Source organism: Argopecten irradians, chromosome 16 (assembly GCF_041381155.1).
Source record: "Argopecten irradians isolate NY chromosome 16, Ai_NY, whole genome shotgun sequence".
NCBI classification, from domain to species: domain Eukaryota; kingdom Metazoa; phylum Mollusca; class Bivalvia; order Pectinida; family Pectinidae; genus Argopecten; species Argopecten irradians.
Window position 1 is genome coordinate 26,817,056 of NC_091149.1, and position 21,833 is coordinate 26,838,888.

Below are 21,833 nucleotides of genomic sequence, written 5' to 3' on the forward strand. Positions count from 1 at the left end.
TACAGGCTTGGACAGTGCCTCTGTCCTATTTAGCCACCCGTCGTACCTACGACGTGTACCGCGTCCTGGGATATGCACGACACTGCATAAGTGTCGTGCCCACTAAAACTGGCTTTACAACTCGCCAGCAACCTTAACTCACTACAACCACGTGTCTCTAAGGACCACTACCACAGTCCCTACTCCGTGACAAACCCTGCCAGTACAAGCCGGACGTACAGTGTCCCGCTCCGAGGTTAACTTATAACCTGTCACGGCTGTGACTACCCCTGGCACAACTGCCAGCACGAGCCGGACTGGTAAACCTATTACCTTGATATTGTAGTGAACAACCCCTGACACGCTTGCCAGTACGCGGCTGACGGACAGTGTCCTGCTCCGAGGCAAACCTATCTGCAATACCTCTGACACACACACTTATCAAGACCACCAGTACCAGTATGCTGCTGGTCTGAGCGTACCAGTGTAACCTTTTCAGGCAACCCCTTATGCAGGAGCTACTGGCGTACCCAGGACCTTTCACACACTGACACCGACACCACCACACAACGTGCACGCCACCAGACTGCCTTTGCAGGCAACCCCTTATTCAGGAGCTTCCAGCGACAATACACAACGTACCGTTAACCAGTGTAGCCTTTTCAGGCAACCCCTTGTTCAGGAGCTATTGGCACAGCACTTTGTACAGTGGCTTACCTGTTGTCGTTGAATAGTTTTCGATCTCAGGCGTCCTCAGCAAAAAATCCAACCCAATGAAATCTATCTCACTTATATTTATTTCGGGCCTGGAGTATTAAACATTCGTGACGCTGATTTGCATATTACAATTAAAAGATATAAAATAATGACTGCCCTTTTATCTATCTCCCGTCAAACTATTAAATCAAATAATTCTGTAGAATCATGAAATTATCATTAGGTGTGATCGGCAATTATCACTAATTAAATGTCCTATTACAATCAAATATAATTAGTAGAGTAACAAAATAACATATGTACCATACGTTTACCTAACGTAGTGCAAAGCGGAATAACTCTAATAGAAAATAGAAAACTCCGTCGCAAGGGACGTAAGGGACGTAAAAACCGAAAATCATCACAATATTATGTAAACATCGATTTTCTTGATAGAAAAACTATAATTTGCAGTGAATAGGTTTAAATGAAAGTTCAATTGACGTTGTAATGCTATTCTGAGCTACCTATCATGTCATTGTGTCATTATTCGCAACAATTTTTGACAACACCTGATAATAAACAAAAGTTTTAGAAAATATTTTGGTGCACTCAAACTTGAAGTGGATAAATCAAATTTGATAATAATTAACATGGCCGAAAATATCACTCGAAATTTCAATTTACTGTCTTAAAATGTAGTCGACATTTTATTTGTTATATTTTGCCTACGCTTGTTTTGAAAAAATAATATAGTTTGACGACATAAAACATGATTTTGATACCATTTTGAATAAAAAAGGGAACCGTGTCATACACATCTACTGGACAACTTTAGCAAAGACCCCTTGGATCTTTTGAATTTTCTAAACATATTTCAAGGGCTGGCATTGATGTTGCTACATATCACATATCGTTTCAATAAAGTTGGTTGGTGGTAAAATATCCACTGTTCGTCCTTTGTCTATAGTTGAAAACGGTCATCTTATGATTTAAGGTTTATTTTTCAACCAAAGAAAAGGGATTATTTCTGCCCTAATTGACATATTCTTGAAATTTGAGTTATATAAGTTACACTTTAAATTATGTCAATTTTACGTTATTGCCTTACATACCTAAATGTTTTTTTCGATTATTCCGATTTCCACAACAATATATACTTATGGACGTTGATATGTGTTTTTATTTGATTTCATTTGTTTTTTTATTTTAGATTTTAAATTGATGATTGATCTCGGACTTGATAAATACTTCCCTAACAAACTCAAGAAGACTGAGGTGATGTGTATCCGGGGCAATGAAGACATCAAACCGAAGACACTTAAAGACATTCCTTGGGTAATCCTCCGTAAAATAACAATGCTTGACAGGTCGGCTAGAGATGAAGTTTTACATATGTTTTATAAAGATAATTTTAAAGGCAATGAAAATGGTGATGATGATGAAGATGATGATGATGATGATGATGATGATGATGATGATGATGATGAAGATGATGATATTAGTGGTGATGATAATGCAAATGTAAAATACCATCCACTTGATGTTTTTATGTCGATATATCTATGTTTACACCCTGTGGTACAACGCCATGTCTGTACAAAAATGTTTCTCTGTCGACTGGCAGTACCATTTGTATACAGACACCCGTCCTATGACAATGACATGTTGATGGTATCACTCTGGCCTTTTAGGGATTTGATTGTCCAAACTGCACAGAAAGAAAGCATCATTAAGTGTAAACAAAATGTTATATCCTTTGTACGATTAGGTCGCCCTGAATTTTCCAAGTCATTTATTGCTAACTTATTACTTCATGGGAGTTCAAATAAAACCTTTTTTAACATGGACTGCAACTTAGGGGGTACACGGAAGACATTGAGTGAAGGTCTGATCGAAGCCGCGTGGTATATCCCCTACACTACACCTGATACAGAAGAGCTAAAAGAGGTTACAATGTTCTTAAATCTTAGAGGAGATATTCAAAAACATCAACAACAGCTTAATTACTTGAAGTCAATATCTAATGTTATTTTGGTTGCCGTTGATGTAAAGTTGTTGACAGATAAAGTCCTAAAAATATTTAGTTTAACTGGACATCAAATTATCTTCTTGCTATCTGATAAAATTAACAAAAAAAAACTTCCGACTGTTGTCAGCGACAAGGAGACTTTCCGTTTTATTAGCAGAAAAAAAAAGAAGACCCTAGGAACAGAAGAATTCAAAACATTGATCACAGAAAACGTAAATGATTGTTTACAACGTAAGAGCAGCATGATAACACTATCGGAAATTTGCAAGCCTGAAGGGAATATATTTGTGGATGAATTTTCGTTATCAGCACTTTCAAGGGCGAGAAAGAGCGCAGAGACTGTCATTAAGTCATTAGGTTATGATCCAGGTGAGGAAAGTATGCGAAATTGTGTATCAAAGAGACAAGTTTGGGACAAATATGCACAGGAGAAACGTAAACTTAAAAAGGCAACCGACAGAAGTCTTTTAGATAAAGATCAGCATATTCAGAAAATGAATGATTTAAAGTCTACGTATAAAAAAGATGCACAAAATCCATCGGGACTAATGAAATGCTTTATCAAACAATTATTAGACAACAAAGGAGAAGAACTTATTTATTTTCTTGATTTTTTAAAATTTGACCTTGACAACAAAATACAGGAATTTGGAGTTGAACATTTATTTCGTGAAGTCAGTTTACGGTTCGAATTTGATTCAATGTCTTCGGACGAAAGATTTCAAATCCCAAAAGTTGTAGCGGAGCTTTTACTTGAAGGCTTGGCATTTGAGTTGATGAACGGAGATGTAAACGACATTCCACTCAAGTGGGTCAATATGGTCTTTGATGAATTAAAATGCTTAACACACAACAGAAAGATTCTAACATTATCAATAATTGGTCTTCAGAGTTCCGGGAAATCCACTTTGTTGAACGCATTGTTTGGAGTTTCATTTCCGGTAGGTGTTGGCAGATGTACACGTGGTGTATTTATGCACCTCTTACCTGTCATCAGTGATCACTTACCGTTTGATTACGTTCTTGTACTCGATACTGAAGGACTTCGTGCGGAAGACTTAGAAACTAATACCATGTATCAGCGTGACAACGAGCTGGCAACATTAGCCATAGGGATGGCAGATATCGCCATCATTAACATCAAAGGTGAAAACACGTGTGAAGTTCAGAATATAATACAAATATGCATTCATACTTTTATCCGATTAAAGCAAGCTAATGGAAATCTTTGTCTGAGCCAGTCTTGTATATTCACCCATCAAAATGTGTCTGCTGGGAATGCAAAAGCAGATCTGCTTGAACAAAAACAACAGCTAGAAATTAAACTAGACCGAATGACAGAGGAGGCAGCATTACAGGAAAACGTATCAGAAATAAAACATTTTCGTGAAGTTATTGGATTCATACCCGAGACGCATGTATTTTATTGTTTAGATTTGTGGGATGGAAAACCGCCTATGGCTCCAATAAATCTTGAATACAGCAGACAAGTTCAGATCATCAAAAGGTTTATTCTCAGCTTAGCATCAAATACTAATGGACAATTTCAAACTGTTTCTAATGTCAATGTTCATTTAAACGACCTCTGGAATGGTATTTTGGAGAATGATTTTGTACTTAGTTTTAGGAATACTTTAGAAATAAAAGCTTACACCATGATGGAAACGAAACTCACAGACGTAACACGTAAACTACAGGTATATGCTGACACTTTGATAAATAAATCCGGAGTTAATTCAGAAACGTATTCGTTGAATCGTGAAGTGCAGAATAAGTATCAAGATGTGAAACAACAATGCAAGTTGAAGCTCAAAGATGAAGCAAAGAAATTAGAACCTTCAATATTTGACTATTTTGAAAAGGGGGACTATCAGAATATAACCAACAAATGGAAACCTCAAATAACAAGGCAATGGACAAGTTCTGTTGAAAGTGTAAAGTCCAGGATGCTGGAAGAGCTGAAGATGATATATAATAGACATGAATCCAACGTATCAATAACTAGGCAAATCGCAGAGATTAAGGAAGTACTCGTTAATGAATCTAAAGAATTGGCAGGAAAATTAATATCATCAAAACATAATACAGATATGTCAGACCGCGAGGTTGAGGAACATTTCAATAATCTTTGGGAAAAACACATAAGAAGCGCCCCTTATAAAGAGACTCCACCAAACATATATGTTTGTTTACAAAACATTCTTTCAAATGAGTTTCCAAATAAAGATGATGTTATACAAAAACAAAGGTCAACTTTCAAACATGATTTTGGTAATTGCACACGTATAATTGATGTCATAGAAATGTTTCCTGTTGAAACAGATCTTACTACATCTAACTATCAAGCTGCGACCAGTAGCTTTGGAAATGTGTTAGGCAAAATAAGAGAAAGATTAAATTTAAGCTCTGGAGGGAAATCAGATGCAGACCTCGAGAATGTCGTAAAAACATTTACAAAAGATTTATTCGGAATTGTTGATCGCGCGTTTGAAGCTTTTAAGCAACAGGATCATTCAGAATTTAAAGACACTGCTATGAGTACACTGATAAAGGAAATAAAAGTGAAAGTGGAGAAATATAACGAAGAAAATGAAAAGGGTGTTCATTTAAATGACATCTATACTATAAGGGTAGCGGTGTTTGTGTGCGATTTTGCCTGTCCATATTTAGAAGGATTACATACTCGATATAGAGAAAAGTATGGCTTCGAAGCACGTCTAAACAAACTTAGACAAGACGAGCTTCGTCACTTTAAGAGTATGTGTCAGGAAGAGGTCGCTTTCGGTACAGCTCACGGTGTATGGGAATGTTTGCATCCAGTAATCGAAAATGATATCCGAAGGGAACTCCATTCTAAATTGTGTAGTGATATTAAAGAGGAGATTTCATCAAAAGGAATATTACTTGTTAAAATTTTGACTGCTTTGGTTCAAAAGGACACATTCATCGAATATTCAGTGTATTTAAATGATCCCCATAAGTTTGCCTTAGAATGGTTACAACACTTTGCTAACGATAGATTTTTCAACAGACCATCCCGCCTCTATTTTACAAAAGCATGCGAAATTATGGAAGGCGTATTTACACATATCAGGAATTCTGTTAACGAAATTAATGCACTAGAGATTAACGAATGGTTGACTGAATTCCATCGAAGCGTGCAGTCTATCGTTCCGATTAGTATGCAATCACTTGAACGTTTTCAAAACCAGGAACAGCTCAAAATTCCAAATTTCGTTGAAAGTTTTATGAAATTAATCGATGAAAAATACGAGGAAATGAAAACAGAATTTGACGATGTTGATGATGTTAATGTAACATGGCCCGACACAAAACAACCTCCGTATAAATTAGCAATGGACGATCTTTGGGGATGTGAAAGTTCGTGTCCGTTCTGTCACGAACCTTGTACATTAGGCAAAAATCACGAAAACATTATTCGTCATAAGTGTATCCAACATAGACCAATGGGTTTGAATGGTACTTTTAATTTAAAAACGGACAAATTAGCCCATGAAACTTGTAATGTCGAATTTGGATTAAAAAGTAATGCTTATGAGTATGACGAAGACGCGTGGTTTAGAGAAGTACGATTAAGTATCTATATTCGGTTTTGGAGGTTAGTAGGCTCAACACATTATCGTCGTTATAAAGAAATTCAAGACCGTACCCGGACCTGGGATATTGTTCCGAACAAAGATATTTCGTCATCAAAATACTGGGTCTGGGTACTGTGTCGTTATAATGAAAGCCTTGCAGCTCACTATAGTAAAAAAACCGCGGACATTCCTGAGTCCTGGACAAATAACACTAAAGAAGATGCATTAGCTAGTCTTCCGGATTTGAATGATCTAAAATGATCTTAATGCATGTATTACGTATACGGGCAATAGCGATCATGATTCACAAACAGTATAGTTTGGAGGCTCCTTAATGACAATACTTACCTTAAGTGACTATTACAAAACCCACATTAAAAAATATACACAGTAAAGTAGTGTATAAGTTTCTAAGCTATATCATTCTATGGCAATTACCCTTGTTTAATATAGACCATACTTTATAGATAATTTTATCTTTTTTACACATCTGTATCGTGTTATATATTATCAAGATACAGATGTTTGTTTGTTTGATTATTTTAACGTCCTATTAAGATCCTGGGTCATGTAAGGATGGCCTCCTATGTATACAGTGTGTAGCATGTGTGAAGTGCCAGGTGCGTGTTTTGGGAAACTGCGGTATATTAATGTTATGTCTTCTTGTATAGTGGAACTGTTGCCCTTTTTATAGTGCTATATCACTGAAGCATGCCGCTGAAGACACCTCACAACACACTCCACTAGGTCACATTATACTGACAACGGACGAACCAGTCGTCCCACTCCCTGTTTGCTGAGCGCTAAGCAGGAGCAGAAACTACCACTTTTATATACTGTAAACATACTTATTTTAGCACCGGTTCTATTTTGACACTGTCTTTAAAGCGCTAATTCGTGTGCAGTGATAAATTGTGTAAAAGGGTATTTCAAGTAATGACCCACCGAATTGGGCTATTTTATATTTATTTATATCTATATAAATCATAAAATGTATATACTGTTTCAGCATGTGGGGTCACATTTTGCTGCGCTACATAGTATGTTTACAGTAATCAAACTGACATGTATATTGTTCTATACCTGAATATTTTGTATTTAATGTAATAATATATATATAGTCAGTGTGATAAGTGTATTGTTTTATACCTGATTTTTATGTTTCGATAATTTTATAATATATGCAAGCTATACGTATAGCTAATTTTATGTACTGACACATATATAAATAATTGTGTACATTATTAGTTGGAGTTGTTCCCCTTTGTTTTGCTGCCTCTTATATGGGTTACCGTATGGCGTCCCCTTTTGTATTGTAAAAGAATATGATTGGCTAAGTCATCAGCCCTTCACCCAAGAAAAATTTTCACGAGCGCCATTTTGGTATACATTTTTTCAACATTTTATTGTAATTAATCAATAAATTAATAAAAAAAATCCTCTTTGAGATATTTTAAACTATGTGGCCGTGTTCTATCGAACCCCCACCTTAATATCAATTTTGAGATAATCTGGATTATGTTATGTTTCATATTGCTTTTACATAATTTTATATAACTGAATTATGTGTCAACTTGTTTTCATAATATTTGTTATATTACTTTGATATGAGTTAATTAATTTTCATTATAAATTTGTCACTTTACTGTGGCCATTTTCAATTAATTTAACTCTTTGTTTTCTGTATATGGAGTGTGCATAAATATATATACAGTGTGATAATTATATTATTATATGATTGTTGATAGACATAATCTCTTTGACAAATGTGTAATCTGATTTGCATATACTTACCTTCGACATTCAGATAATGAGAAGGAAATAAAAATATGAAATACCAAGTTTGATTCTGTAATGTCTGAAGGTTAATATTCAATTACGGTATTTCATAACTTTCGTTGGTGTTTTGGACCTTTCAAACCAATTCGTGGGTGTAACTATTTGTGGTTTTCCGATAGAAAATTTAGCATCAAATACTAATGGGCAATTTCAAACCATTTTTTATGTAAATGTTCATTTAAATGACCTTTTGAATGGTATTTTGGAATATGATTTTGTACTTAGTTTTAGAAGTTCTTTCGAAATGAAAGCTTACACAATGATGGAAGCGAAATTCGATGACGTAACACGTCAACTACAGGTATATGCTGACTCTTTGGTGAATAAATCCGGATTCATTTCAGAAACGATTTCGTTGATTCGTGAAGTGCAAAATAAATATCAAGATGTGAAAAATCAATGTACGTTGAAGCTCGAAGATGAAGCAAGATTATTAGAACCTTTAATATTGGATTACTTGATTGTGGAGAATATCAGAATATAACTAAGAAATGGAAACCTCAAATGACAGAAAGTTCTGTTCAAAGTGCAAAGTCCATGATGCTAGAAGAGCTGCAGATAATATATAATAGATATGAATCAAGCGTATCAATAGACAGGCAAATCGAAGAGATTAAGGAAGTATACTCGTGAAAGAATCTAAGGCATTGGCAGTAAAATTGATATCGTCAAAAAATACAAATATGCCCGAGGTTCAGGAATCTTTCAACAGTCTTTTGGAAAAACACATCGTAAGTGTTCCCGATAACGAGACTCCACCAAAGATAGATCTTCATTTGCAAAAATTCTTTTCAACGAGTTTTCAGAAAAAGTTGACATTATACAAAAACAAAGATCGACTTATAAGCATGATTTTGGTCGTTGCATAGGTTTATCAGATGCGTCCGGAAAGTTTCCTGTTGAAGGTTTTGCTACATATACATGTCAATCTAAGATCAGGAGCTTTGGGAATAAGCTAGGGAAATTTAGTGTAAAATTGGGCTTTGCAGAAAAATCAGATGAAGCTCTGGTGAATGCCGTAAAAACATTTATCGCACATTCATTCGGATTTATTGATCTAACTCTTGATGCTTTTCAGAAACAAGATCATTCAGAATTTAATGACACTGGTATGAGGACGCTGATAAAGGAAATAAAAATGAAAGTTGAGAAATATAATATAACGAAGACAATGAACAGGGTGTTCTTTTAAATGATTTATATACTGTTAGGGTAGCGGTGTTTGTGTGCGATTTTGTCTTCCATATTTAGAAAGATTAGATGCTCGATATAGAGAAAAGTATGGCTTGAAAGCATGTCTAAAAAACTGCGACAAGAAGAGATTCGTCTTTTTGAAAGTATATGTCCGGAAGAGGTCATTTCTGGTACAGCTTACGATGTATGGGAATGTATGCATTCATTTATCGACAGTTATATACGCAGGGAACTCCATTTTAAATTGTGTGAGGATATTAAAAAGAAAATTTCATCAAAAGTAATGTTACTTGTAAATATTATGACTGATTTGGTTGAAAAAGACAGATTCATCGCATATGCAGTGTATTTAAATGATCCACATACGTTTTCCTTAGAATGGTTACAACACTTTGTTAACGATAGAGTTTTCAACAGACCATTCCGCCTCTATTTTACAAAAGCATGCGAAATTATGAGAGGCGTATTTACACGTATCAGGAACTCTGTTAACGAAATCACGGCACTGGAGATTAACGAATGGTTGACTGAATTCCATCGAAGTGTGCAGTCTATCGTTTCAATTAGTATGCAATCCCTTGAACGTTTCCAAGAACAGAAACATATTAAAATTCCAAACTTCGGGAAAACTTTATGAAATTGATCGGTGAAAAACACGAGGAAATGAAAACAGAATTTAACGAAGTTGATAACGCTAACGTAACATGGCCCGATACAAAACAACCTCCGTATAAATTAGCTATGGACGATATTTGGAGATGTGAAAGTTCGTGTCCGCTCTGTCACGAACCTTGTATATTAGACAAAATACACGACAAAATGAGACGTCATCAGTGTATCCAACATAGACCAATGGGGTTGAATGGTACTTTTTGTTTAGAAACGGACAAACTAGCCAATGAAACTTGTAATGTCGAGTTTGGATTAAAAAGTAATGCTTATGAGTATGACGAAAAAGAAAGTACGATTTATTTATTCGATCTATATTCGGTTTTGGAGGATCGTCGGTTCAAAACGTTATCTTCGTTATAGAGAACTTCCAGACTGTTCCCCGACCTTGGAGTATTGTCCCGACCGTAGATATTTCGTCACCAAAATACTGGGTCTGGGTACTGTGTCGATATAATACAAGCTTTGAGGCTTTTTATAAAAAAAAGAACACGCGGACATTCCAAAGTCCTGGACAAAGTACACTAAAGAAGATGCATTAGATAGTCGTCCGGATTTGAATGATATACAGTATAACTTGTCTAAACCGGATGTGATCTACAGGTGTACGGTTTATAGAGGATATAACCTTATCATAATATGTTCACATGGAAATCATCAGAAGATTTTTTTTATTACAGCACAAACATTTATTCTCACATATGTACATGGTAGAACACAGAATTCCATCCTACGTTTTCTTGGTTTCTGAGTTGTACATGTACGATCCATTTCTCTCAATGTGCTACATTCAAATGAACTCTCAGAAGTTATGTGTATGTTTTATTGTTAGAATTGACCGTGAAAAGTATTCACAAATACAATGTACATGTAACAAAACCGTCTAATGAAAAGTTGTCACTATCTAGCCCTTAGTATACCGGTACAGGTAAATCCCCTTAGGCGCCTCATGATCAGTCCTATGTTGTGAAAACATTGTTGCCGGTATGCCCAAGTTAATTTTACAAAGAAAGGTATAGTAACATTTCCTAGACAGTCCCGGTTTTCAGAGTATACAGGTTCCGGATTATGCAGGTTTTGGGTACTATATTTTATTAAGAAATTTGCCGGGACCAAACAAATTAATCGGTATAGACAAGTTTCCGGTTTATACAGGGTTCGATTTTGACAAGTTATACTGTAAAAAGATCTTAATGTATGTATAACGTATACGTGCAATAGCGTTCATCATTCACAAACAGTATAGTTTGGAGGCTCCTAAATGACAATGTTTACTATAAGTGACTACCACAAAACTCACATTAAAAATATGCACTGTAAAATAGTGTGTTTAATTGTATTCGTTTCCAAGCTAAATCATTATATGGTAATTACCCTTGTTAACCCATACTTATAATTATACCTTGAGAACACATCTGTATCGTATTATGCATTATCAAGACTTAGATGTTATTACAGTTAAGTGTAATATTTCATATTTGATTATGTGGTGATAATTCCCGTGATGAATTGTTTTTAAATGGGTAATTATATATATTTTTTGAAAATATACTGTTAACATACTCATTTTTATATTAGCGGTTGCTTAATTTAGCGCTTTATGGTCTCTCCTTGGAGCGCTAATTCATATACAGTGCTAAATCGTGTAAAAGAATATTTTCGGTATTAAACCACCGAACTGCGTTAACACATCATAACATACAGTAATTAGCAGTTGATTAGCAGTATGTTTACAGTAATCAAACTGACAACGCGTCTATGAAGAATGTCCTTCGGTTTTTTGTATATGACTTCATAACCACAATAGATATTGGGAATAATGCTTATAATTTAATTCAGATAACTCACCCATGTACTAATTCTAGCATACATTTCTGTGATTTCACTTACCATTAAACAAATTGAGTTGTGGGGCAGTGATATCTTATCCAATAATTCAGTTTGGCCAATGACTTTTAAAATTCGCCGTGAAACCGTTTTGTATATATGACGTCATAATACTTGACGTACAATTATTTCAGTCTATGTAACTTGATTTTTTTTATATTTCGATAATGTAATAACATCTTTATATATAATAAGTTTGATAATTAGATTATTATATAATTAGTGATGTAATAATAGACAACATTTATTTTACAAGTATATTATGATATGGATACAATTATCGTTGGCATATATATAATGAAAAGGGAAACATTAAAAATATGGATAAGTTTGGTTTTGTAGTGTCTGCTAATTCATATTCAGTTAATGTACAAAAAATTTATAAAGTTCATGGAGACTTTCTTTTTGTGGTTTTGATTTTTCAAAGTAAATGTGGGTGTAAATATTAGTTGTTTGCCAATAGAAAAATAGTAACAATATTATATAATGGATAGTTTTGACATTCGTGGTTCTGATCTTGGAATACAGCGTTACATTCTAATACGTATAAGTCTTTACGAATAATCACACATTGACTATATAAAGAGTTCGGAGTGTAGAAGCCATGTAGTCAGAATCTTGATTTTGATTAGATATCAAGTCTTTAACAATACATCTATGGAAGCATATTTGTTATGTAACGGGATTGGTTTTAGTTTCTTAAATTTCTGTCAGTTCGTTTCCTATTTGTTTACCTCTCGTTGTTAGGCATATGTCTCGCGATGTTTAAGATTATTGTAATGCAAATTATAGCCAAAGTTAGCACTTGCCGCCTGTTCTGTCTGGTGACTTGCGACACTTTGCACGCTTTCCTCGTTTACCAATGAGAGTACTTTGGGTCCGAGATTATTTAGTCAGGTACGTTCGATTCGGTCTTCTGATTGGACGGTTATTCGGATTTGTGTGCTCGGAACTTATTTATCACGCCGTGTTTGCAGGTATGTTCGCCGCTATTACGATTGACTTCGTGAGCCGACGGTCACATTTCTTTCCCTCTCTTATTTAGGTATAACTCTGGTGGGTGGTCGTTGATAAGCTTTATATGCATGGGGGTTTATAGGAATGTAGCGGTAGTGAGGGTTGGGGGGGGACGGTCTCAAAGAGTATTTGTGTACGTCATGTGTAGAGTGCCATGTCAACATGTATGTGTAGTCGAACCGCTGCGGTAATTGTTTACTTTTGTTTGTTTATGTCTATGTAATAAACGTCAATATCAGTATTTAAACGCCTTTGTTCATTCTTCTAATAGCCAATACCGTACTTAACATCATAACTCAATTCGAACCTGGGTTGATCAGTACACACATGTGCGCGGAGCGGGTGCACGCGTGAGTTCACCCCTCCCGTTACAAATTGGTGCTGTGACCAGGATATTGGCTATTTTGAAGTTGTATCAAGGTATTAAATAAACTGTAAACATGGATAGGGTCCTAAACAGTATAAAGGATAAGTTTAGAAGAAAGAGTTCTGAGCAGAGTAGAGTATGTAACGTAGTAGTTCCAACAACCCCACCTAATTATGTACCGGCCCATAGTCCCAGCATAGAAATTGTAGACCGTGAGGAAGAGCTAGGGGAGGATTGTTACCCCGTAGAATTGTCAATGGTTCCTGGTAGGGTACAGAGACAGGAAACTGTTAGAAGAAACTCCGGGCTAGGACAGGAGCTAGAAACTAGAGTTTTGGTACATGACACACCAGAGACTGTATTACACGGTGACGGTGGGCGTGCCCAATTCGATTTGGTTATACCTGAAACACCAGGAGAGTCCACTTACAATATGTATAAGCCATTAGACTCTGGTAGGGTAATAGGAAAGGGCATGGGAAAGTCTGTATCTTTCTCTCAGGAGTCCCCGGACATTTTCAGGATAAATCACTGGATAACTAGTACTCCAGCCCCTAACCAGGCTAGTCATTACACCTCTCCTTCTAATGGGCAGAATAAATTTGGTATCGGGACTATTACTGTTGCCCCAGGTCAGGATGAGATAGGTATTTCTCCTACTCATAGGGAAAAGATTGAGGAATTTCTGGCCATGCATAGAGTAACCACACCTTCCAATAGGGGGCCTAGGGAAGAATTTCGGCAGAGTTACCGTAATTCCTCCCAGTATAGTGGGCAAGCAAATAGGAAAGTAGAGAACAGTACCAGTACTAGTACTCCTGTTATTCCCCCAGGGACCCCTATTACAGATAGTCAGGCAGGGACTAGTAGGTCTATGTTTACGCAACCCCTACAATATAGTGGTTCTACACACACTAGCCAGCAATACACTAGGCTTCCAAGTAACAGGAGGGTAGAACATAATCCAGGGGTCAGAGATACACCTGTTGAGGAACAAAGGGTTGACCGGGGTGCACTAATGGGAAATATCCAATCAGAACTATTCCCTCAAACTACCAGTAACCCTGCAGGGATAGGGCCTTCCCCTCCTCCATATCCAAGTCAATCCTATAGACCTATACCTAGTACAGAAACTCAGTCAAGGTATTCCCAGGGTCCAGAAAGGATACAGTTGAGTGGGAAAAAAGAAAAGGTTATGACCTTTGATGGAAAAGAGGATACTGATTTTCAGGACTTTATGGTACATTTCGAGACCGTAGCGGCCTACAATGGCTGGGGAGAGTATGATAGAGACTTTAATTTAAGTGCATGCTTAAGGGGTCCTGCTCTAAAGGTACTGAGGGAACTTACCATAACACAGCTCAATGATTATGGGGAACTTAAGAAATGTCTCAAGGCAAGATTTTCACCCCCAGAGAGGGAGTATGCCCATAAACAGGTATTCAGAGGCAGGTGTAGGCAAGGGGACGAAACTCTTGAGGAATATGGGAGTGCTCTTAGGTCCCTAGCTTCACAGGCCTATCCTGATGAGCCAGCAACTAGTAGAGAAAGTAACTCGATAGAGCAGTTTATTGAGGGGCTTGGTAGTATAGAGGTTAAGCGATATGTCCAATTCAGTCATCCTAAAACATTAGAGGAAGCAGTGAGTAACGCTATCGAATTTGAGGCGTTTAGCAATAAACATGGTAGACTTCCTAAAAAACCAACACAATGGGACTTAAACCCCACACCCCAGGTCTGTGCTGTCAATAAAGAAGTAGAGACCCTAGTAGATAGTACAAAGGGGGATGATTTTAAGTCCTGGATGATGGAGCAGATAGCTAAGTTAGAACAAAAGATGGAACAATGTCAGGCGAAGGCCCCTACTTACCGTAAACAAGGGAGAATTGACATGTCAAAGAAAGTATGCTTCATATGTGGGGAGCTGGGTCATATCACCTATACATGCCCAAATAGGAAGGGGGGAGATGATGATAAACCTAACCCCATCCAGGAAAACTAGTCAGGGCTGGGCTCGGGCCCGGAGGTCCAGTCCTTAGGAAGGAAATTGAGGTTGAGAAAGGGCCAGTGGTATATCTAAACATGGTACAACCGAGTTTATATGTTGAGGCTAGCGTAGGAGGTAAACAAATAAGCTTTTTGCTAGATTCCGGATCTTCTGTTACCATTATATCAGATAGGGTCTTTAGGGAATTAAAGAATAAACCTGTGTTAAACAACAGTAGATTACGGTTAGCAACAGCCGCTGGGGATAACCTTGATGTTTTAGGTGCTAGCATCATGGAATTTAGAATAGGTGGTCACACTGTAAAACAGAACACTATCATTGCAAAAATAGAGCATGCAGGCATAATAGGGATAGATTTCCTCACAGCACATAATGGTGAGATTAGTTTTGGTACTCAGACATTACGGTTAGGTGGTCGTAAGGTACCCGTATCCTCCCATGTCAAGCCACAATGTGCTAGAGTTCGTGTATGTGAAAAAGTGACTATACCTCAAAACTCTGAGATGTGTTTTCCAGGGCGAGTAGAGGGCCATTTGGATGGTGGAGTTGGGGTAGTAGAACCTGTTAAATTTATCACTAACAAACAATTACTGCTAGCTAAAACAGTTGTCGCCCCTGAAGAAGGCAAATCAATACCTCTTTCCATATTAAATTTAACTGGACAACCTGTTACTATCCTAGAAAATACCTATGTGGGTAGAGTAGAGGCAGTAGATAAAGTCCTTGACGAGAGTGTTAACATACCGGACAAATCTCCCAATTTACCTCCCCATTTACAAAATGTAGTAGATAGAACATCTGACAAGTTAACTAAACAAGAGCAGGGTGAGGTAGAAAATTTGGTAAATGAATATCAGGATATTTTCGCTGCCCCGGGGGAGATGTTAAGTCAAACAGGGATTGTTGAACACAATATAGATACAGGGCAGGCTAGACCAATTAAAATACCCCCCAGACGTGTAACTCTCTCTCAGAAAAAGATAGTAGAGGAAGAATTAGAGAAGATGTTAAAAGGGAATATAATAGAGCCTAGTAACAGTCCATGGGCAGCCCCTGTTGTGTTAGTCACAAAGAAAGATGGGTCAATCAGGTCCTGTGTGGATTATCGGAAACTTAATGATATCACCAGGAAAGATGCTTATCCCCTACCCTATATAGATGATGCCCTTGATGCATTACATGGTGCGAAATGGTTTGGCACACTGGATCTTGCCAGTGGCTATTGGCAGTGCAGTATGAGTGAGGAAGATAAACCAAAAACAGCTTTTGCTACCCACAAGGGTTTATTTCAGTTTCGAGTCATGTCATTTGGCTTGAGTAACGCGCCAGCGACATTTTCTCGCATGATGTCGCGTGTTTTTGGTCATATGGAATATTCTCGTTGTCTTTGTTACTTAGACGATGTCATTGTCTATGGAACCTCATTTCATTCTGCACTGACCAATCTTAGGGAAGTCTTTATTTGTTTGAGGGGAGCCAAGCTATCACTCAAAGCTAAGAAATGTAGTCTGTTCCAAACTTCCGTTGAATATCTAGGACACATTGTATCTGAGAATGGTGTAAGTTGTAATCCGGGAAAGATTAAAGCTGTCCAAGAATGGCCACAACCATCAAATGTCCCTGAAATCCGTAGTTTTCTAGGCCTTGCAGGCTATTATAGGCGTTTCATTCCGGACTTTTCCTCGATTGTCTCCCCTTTGACGAAGCTGACCTGCAAAAATCAAAAATTCATGTGGAATTCAAAATGTGAGGAAGCATTCGAGAAAATCAAGTCTCATCTAACTAAAGCACTTATACTCGCCTACCCAACCCCTGGTGACAAGTTTATACTAGATTGTGATGCGAGCGCTACAGGAATAGGGGGAGTCCTATCTCAGCTGCAGAATGGGGATGAAAAAGTGATTGCCTATGCAAGCAAGTCACTTAACCGTTCACAGAGGAACTATTGCACAACGAACCGAGAGTTACTGGCCGTCGTCACACTACTGAGACATTTTAAGCACTATCTCTATGGTAGAAAGTTCCTTGTGAGGACTGACCATGCATCCCTCATATGGCTCAAAAACTTTAGGGACCCAGATGGAATACTTGCGAGATGGCTTGCTGTGATAGATATGTACGATTGTGAAATCCAGCATCGACCGGGGTCCGCACATCAGAACGCAGACAGCTTGTCTCGGATACCTCATCGTTCATGCAGGAGGAAGGACTGTCCCGATTGTTCACCCAGTATAGAAAAACATAGCGGGGAGGGCTCTGTTAGGGACCTCCACAAAGACAGGAGACTGTGTGATGGAGTGGGGGTAGAGCAGGAAAATATAGGTATTGTTAATCAGGTACAGGAAAGTAACTGGGTTGACAGCTGGGGAACCAAACAACTACAGGAATGGCAGGAAAACGATGAACATATCCATAAAGTTAGGAGTCTGAAAACCCAACTAACACATAAACCAAGCAGGAAACAGATGGCTGGCTTTCCATACGAGGTCCGAGTCTATTGTCAGCTGTGGGATATGCTCGTTTTCCGAGATGGGTTATTGTGTGTACAGGAACCTAGCGCTTCTCAGGATAAGTTTAGGATAGTTGCGCCAGCCAACATTCGTACAAATATTATGAAACACCTACATAATGATCGGTTAGGGGACACCTTGGTAGGGAAAAAACAATGGCTCAAGTACACCGGTTCTACTGGCCAGGGCTTACCGAAGATGTCAGACGATGGTGTAGGATTTGTATTTCATGTGCCAGACGTAAACCTGGTCCGGGATTAGGGAAATCTCCATTACGTTCTACATTAGATCAAGTCTCCCAGCCCCTGGATCGTATAGCTATAGATATCCTTGGTGGATTAAGACAAACTAGGAATGGGAATAGCTATGTGATAGTAGTGTGTGATTACTTTACCAAATGGGTTGAGGGCTATGCTGTAGCTGACCACAAAGCATTGACTGTGGCATATAAGCTGTGTACAGAGTTTATAGCTAGATTTGGGGCACCAAAACAAATCCACACTGATCGGGGACCAGAGTTTGAAAGCGAGTTATTTAGCTTAGTCGGTAGTTATTTGGGGATTCAAAAATCATGGACCACTCCCTTTCACCCCCAGTCCGACGGGTTGGTAGAGCGGTTGAATAGAACACTGATCCAGATGCTGTCAATGTACGTAAATGATAACCTCGATGATTGGGATGATCACCTACCCTATGTATTGGCCGCATACCGAGCTACACCCCACGTCAGTACTGGCTGTAGTCCTAATTTGGTTATGTTGGGGAGGGACACTAATCTACCCCTAGACATTGTGGTTGGTGGGCCTCCAGGTGAAGATAAAGGGTGTCACAACCTGTACGTAGATTGGTTACAGACAACAATGAGGGAGATATTTAGTTCAGTAAAAGTTAGATTAGGATCTGCAGCTGAGCGACAGAAAAACTTCTATGATAAGGGATTAAAGGCACGTAGTTACAACATAGGCGACCTGATTTGGAGATGGTATCCCCCTAGTTTACAAAACAAATTAGGTACAGGTTGGTCAGGGCCATATAAAGTGGTGCGTAAACTTTCAGACCTTACTTACGAAGTACAGAAAACACCAGAACGGCGTCCTGTAACTATACATGTAGATCATGCCAAGCCATACCTTGGAGAACCTGTTCCCGAAACCAGCAGCGCCCCAGCAGACTGCGACCCAACACCTAGGGGAGACGACTCAATCCTGGACGACGATGATGTTTCAGGTCCAGCAGTACACCATGACAGTGGGTCACCTGTTAATGGACAGAACACTCAACAACAGGACACAGGGGCTGGTCATGTAAAGACCCCTGTAAAAACCAGAGCAGGGAGAGCGATTAAACCAAAAATAATATTTTCTCCCCAATAAATTATATTCTTTTTAAGAAGGGGGAGGAGTGGAGGATTAGGATAATAAATTTTCAAAATTTGACTTGCACTGTATAATATATATAAACTGTATTGTTATAAGGTATTATGTCATTATTTAATACCTGTTCTAATTTGTAACTTCAAAATAATAACTCTTCAAGTTTGTACTTTAAGCTTGTTTTACAACATACATTTCATGTATTCTGGTAATATATTCTAAACTCGAATTTTGCCTGTTAGCAGAACAATGGATTACCTTACACTAGACGTCAGTGACACTGAGTTGCAGAGTGTAGATGCGGATATCCGCCCTGTGTGGAAGGAGGGGGCATGCCATGTCCAGGTCCCAACTGCACCTCCAGAGTCTATACCACCATGAAGGCCCTAAAGCTTCACTGGAAGAAGCGACACTCTCCGGAAGTGGTCATGTACCAGTGTGGATTGTGTCGCTTCAAAAGTCCGGAGTCTCATCAGGTGCAGCGACATTTATCTCGGCAGCATGGGAAGTCCAAGGAGGAGGCACAGACGTCCATGAAGGATATTGTGGAAAGAAGCGAGCTGGTCCCCAATACCCAGTATGTATCGCCCGGGGACGCGCTGATGCCCGTTGCACCGGTCAGTGCGAGGGCCGCCGCCTATCGGGAGAGGGTCCGACAGGCCAGGGCGAGAGCGGCAGCACTCTACCGGCTCGACCATGACATCACCCCTCCCCTGGTATACCAAACCCGTGACGAGGAGGTAGTCCTACAGGAGAGGAATGGACAGCCCGAGGGGTTTGTTAGGGTCAAGGCCAGAGGGAACTCGAGGGAGTTGGTGCCTCTATCCGCGGAGGATAAATGTTTCGATGAGTTTCAAAATTAGTGTCCTCTGAAAGGAAAATTCAATCAGTGTTTTTAAGAAAATTATAAGTGTTTATTTCAATGATATTTGTGGAATTCTAAGAAGCCTGTGCTAACTGTGAGATGGTGGAATAGACTGAACTGTCCGTATTTTTATTTTCAGGTATCAACATTTCGCGTGTGTAAAAATAAAATAAAAAAAATTATAAAATTTTATGTGAATTTATCAGAAAGTATCATATCTGTCTATTTTATACCATATTTTGGTTTTAATACTCTCACCTTGCTCTGAGTTTTATAATTTCCAGAAAATTATCCATTACTGGACATTTAAACATCAATGGATATAGGATAACAGTGGTTAAGATAATATTTAGTTCAGACAATTAATGTCTGTATTTCGCTATGATAATTAAATGTATATATACTAGGTTATATGTTACAGATGTATATCAAACGTGGCACTCTATATATACATGCCTGTATTGCTGTTGACAATTTATTTATGTTGTTGTTATACTCGTAACTGCCCATGGGTGATTGTGTATATAGTTGGATGATGGTAGTGGCTCATCATTATATTTTGTTATACTTGTTTCTAGTTGATAGTTGTAGATTCCAGTTTAGTTATCAGAAATTGGATGATGATCATAGATTTCTACAGCTGTCTATAGTGGTGGTGGATTATGGCTTCATAAAGCTGGTTTAATATTGTTGATATTTCACTGTTATTTAGAATTTGATGCCTTGATATTAAGTGGATTTATATAGATATCTACATCACTAGCATACATTTAGCGGTTCAGGCAGTTCAGTGTTTATGGGAGCTGGTAGGCCTTCTGAATCCTTAGGTTGCTATGACTGATGTTAACTAAGTTGAGATATCATATGATATTTGGCATCGTTGTTATTATATTTCGGAAGTTGGTTTATTGTTATTGTTTCAGTAATTTGTGTTTAAATCTTATGGTGCAGTTGTTATAAATGTTTTATCGTATTGTAAATACTTACCTTGTTCGTAGTCCGTACTCTAGAGACATGTTTACGTCGGTCTTCTGCTACTGACTTCTTAAGGCCTAGGTTGACCTTCGGTCCTTTCAAAGAAGGGAGGTGTGTAACGGGATTGGTTTTAGTTTCTTAAATTTCTGTCAGTTCGTTTCCTATTTGTTTACCTCTCGTTGTTAGGCATATGTCTCGCGATGTTTAAGATTATTGTAATGCAAATTATAGCCAAAGTTAGCACTTGCCGCCTGTTCTGTCTGGTGACTTGCGACACTTTGCACGCTTTCCTCGTTTACCAATGAGAGTACTTTGGGTCCGAGATTATTTAGTCAGGTACGTTCGATTCGGTCTTCTGATTGGACGGTTATTCGGATTTGTGTACTCGGAACTTATTTATCACGCCGTGTTTGCAGGTATGTTCGCCGCTATTACGATTGACTTCGTGAGCCGACGGTCACCTTTCTTTCCCTCTCTTATTTAGGTATAACTCGGGTGGGTGGTCGTTGATAAAGCTTTATATACATGGGGGTTTATAGGAATGTAGCGGTATGAGGGTTGGGGGGACGGTCTCAAAGAGTATTTGTGTACGTCATGTGTAGAGTGCCATGTCAACATGTATGTGTAGTCGAACCGCTGCGGTAATTGTTTACTTTTGTTTGTTTATGTCTCTGTAATAAACGTCAATATCAGTATTTAAACGCCTTTGTTCATTCTTCTAATAGCCAATACCGTACTTAACATCATAACTCAATTCGAACCTGGGTTGATCAGTACACACATGTGCGCGGAGCGGGTGCACGCGTGAGTTCACCCCTCCCGT

At 38.2% G+C, this 21,833-nt stretch overlaps 1 protein-coding gene across 2 annotated transcripts in view; it reads left to right on the plus strand.

The window, feature by feature from the left end:
- Nucleotides 1–8,132, plus strand: part of LOC138310607 (interferon-induced very large GTPase 1-like) — a 30,649-nt gene extending 22,517 nt beyond the window's left edge. For both annotated transcript variants that reach the window (XM_069251882.1, XM_069251883.1), the window contains exon 7: nucleotides 1,889–8,132. In XM_069251882.1, coding sequence (XP_069107983.1) covers nucleotides 1,889–6,567 — 4,679 coding nt within the window. In that variant the 3' untranslated portion in view covers nucleotides 6,568–8,132. The remainder of the gene's footprint in view (nucleotides 1–1,888) is intronic.
- Nucleotides 8,133–21,833: the final 13,701 nt, after the last annotated feature.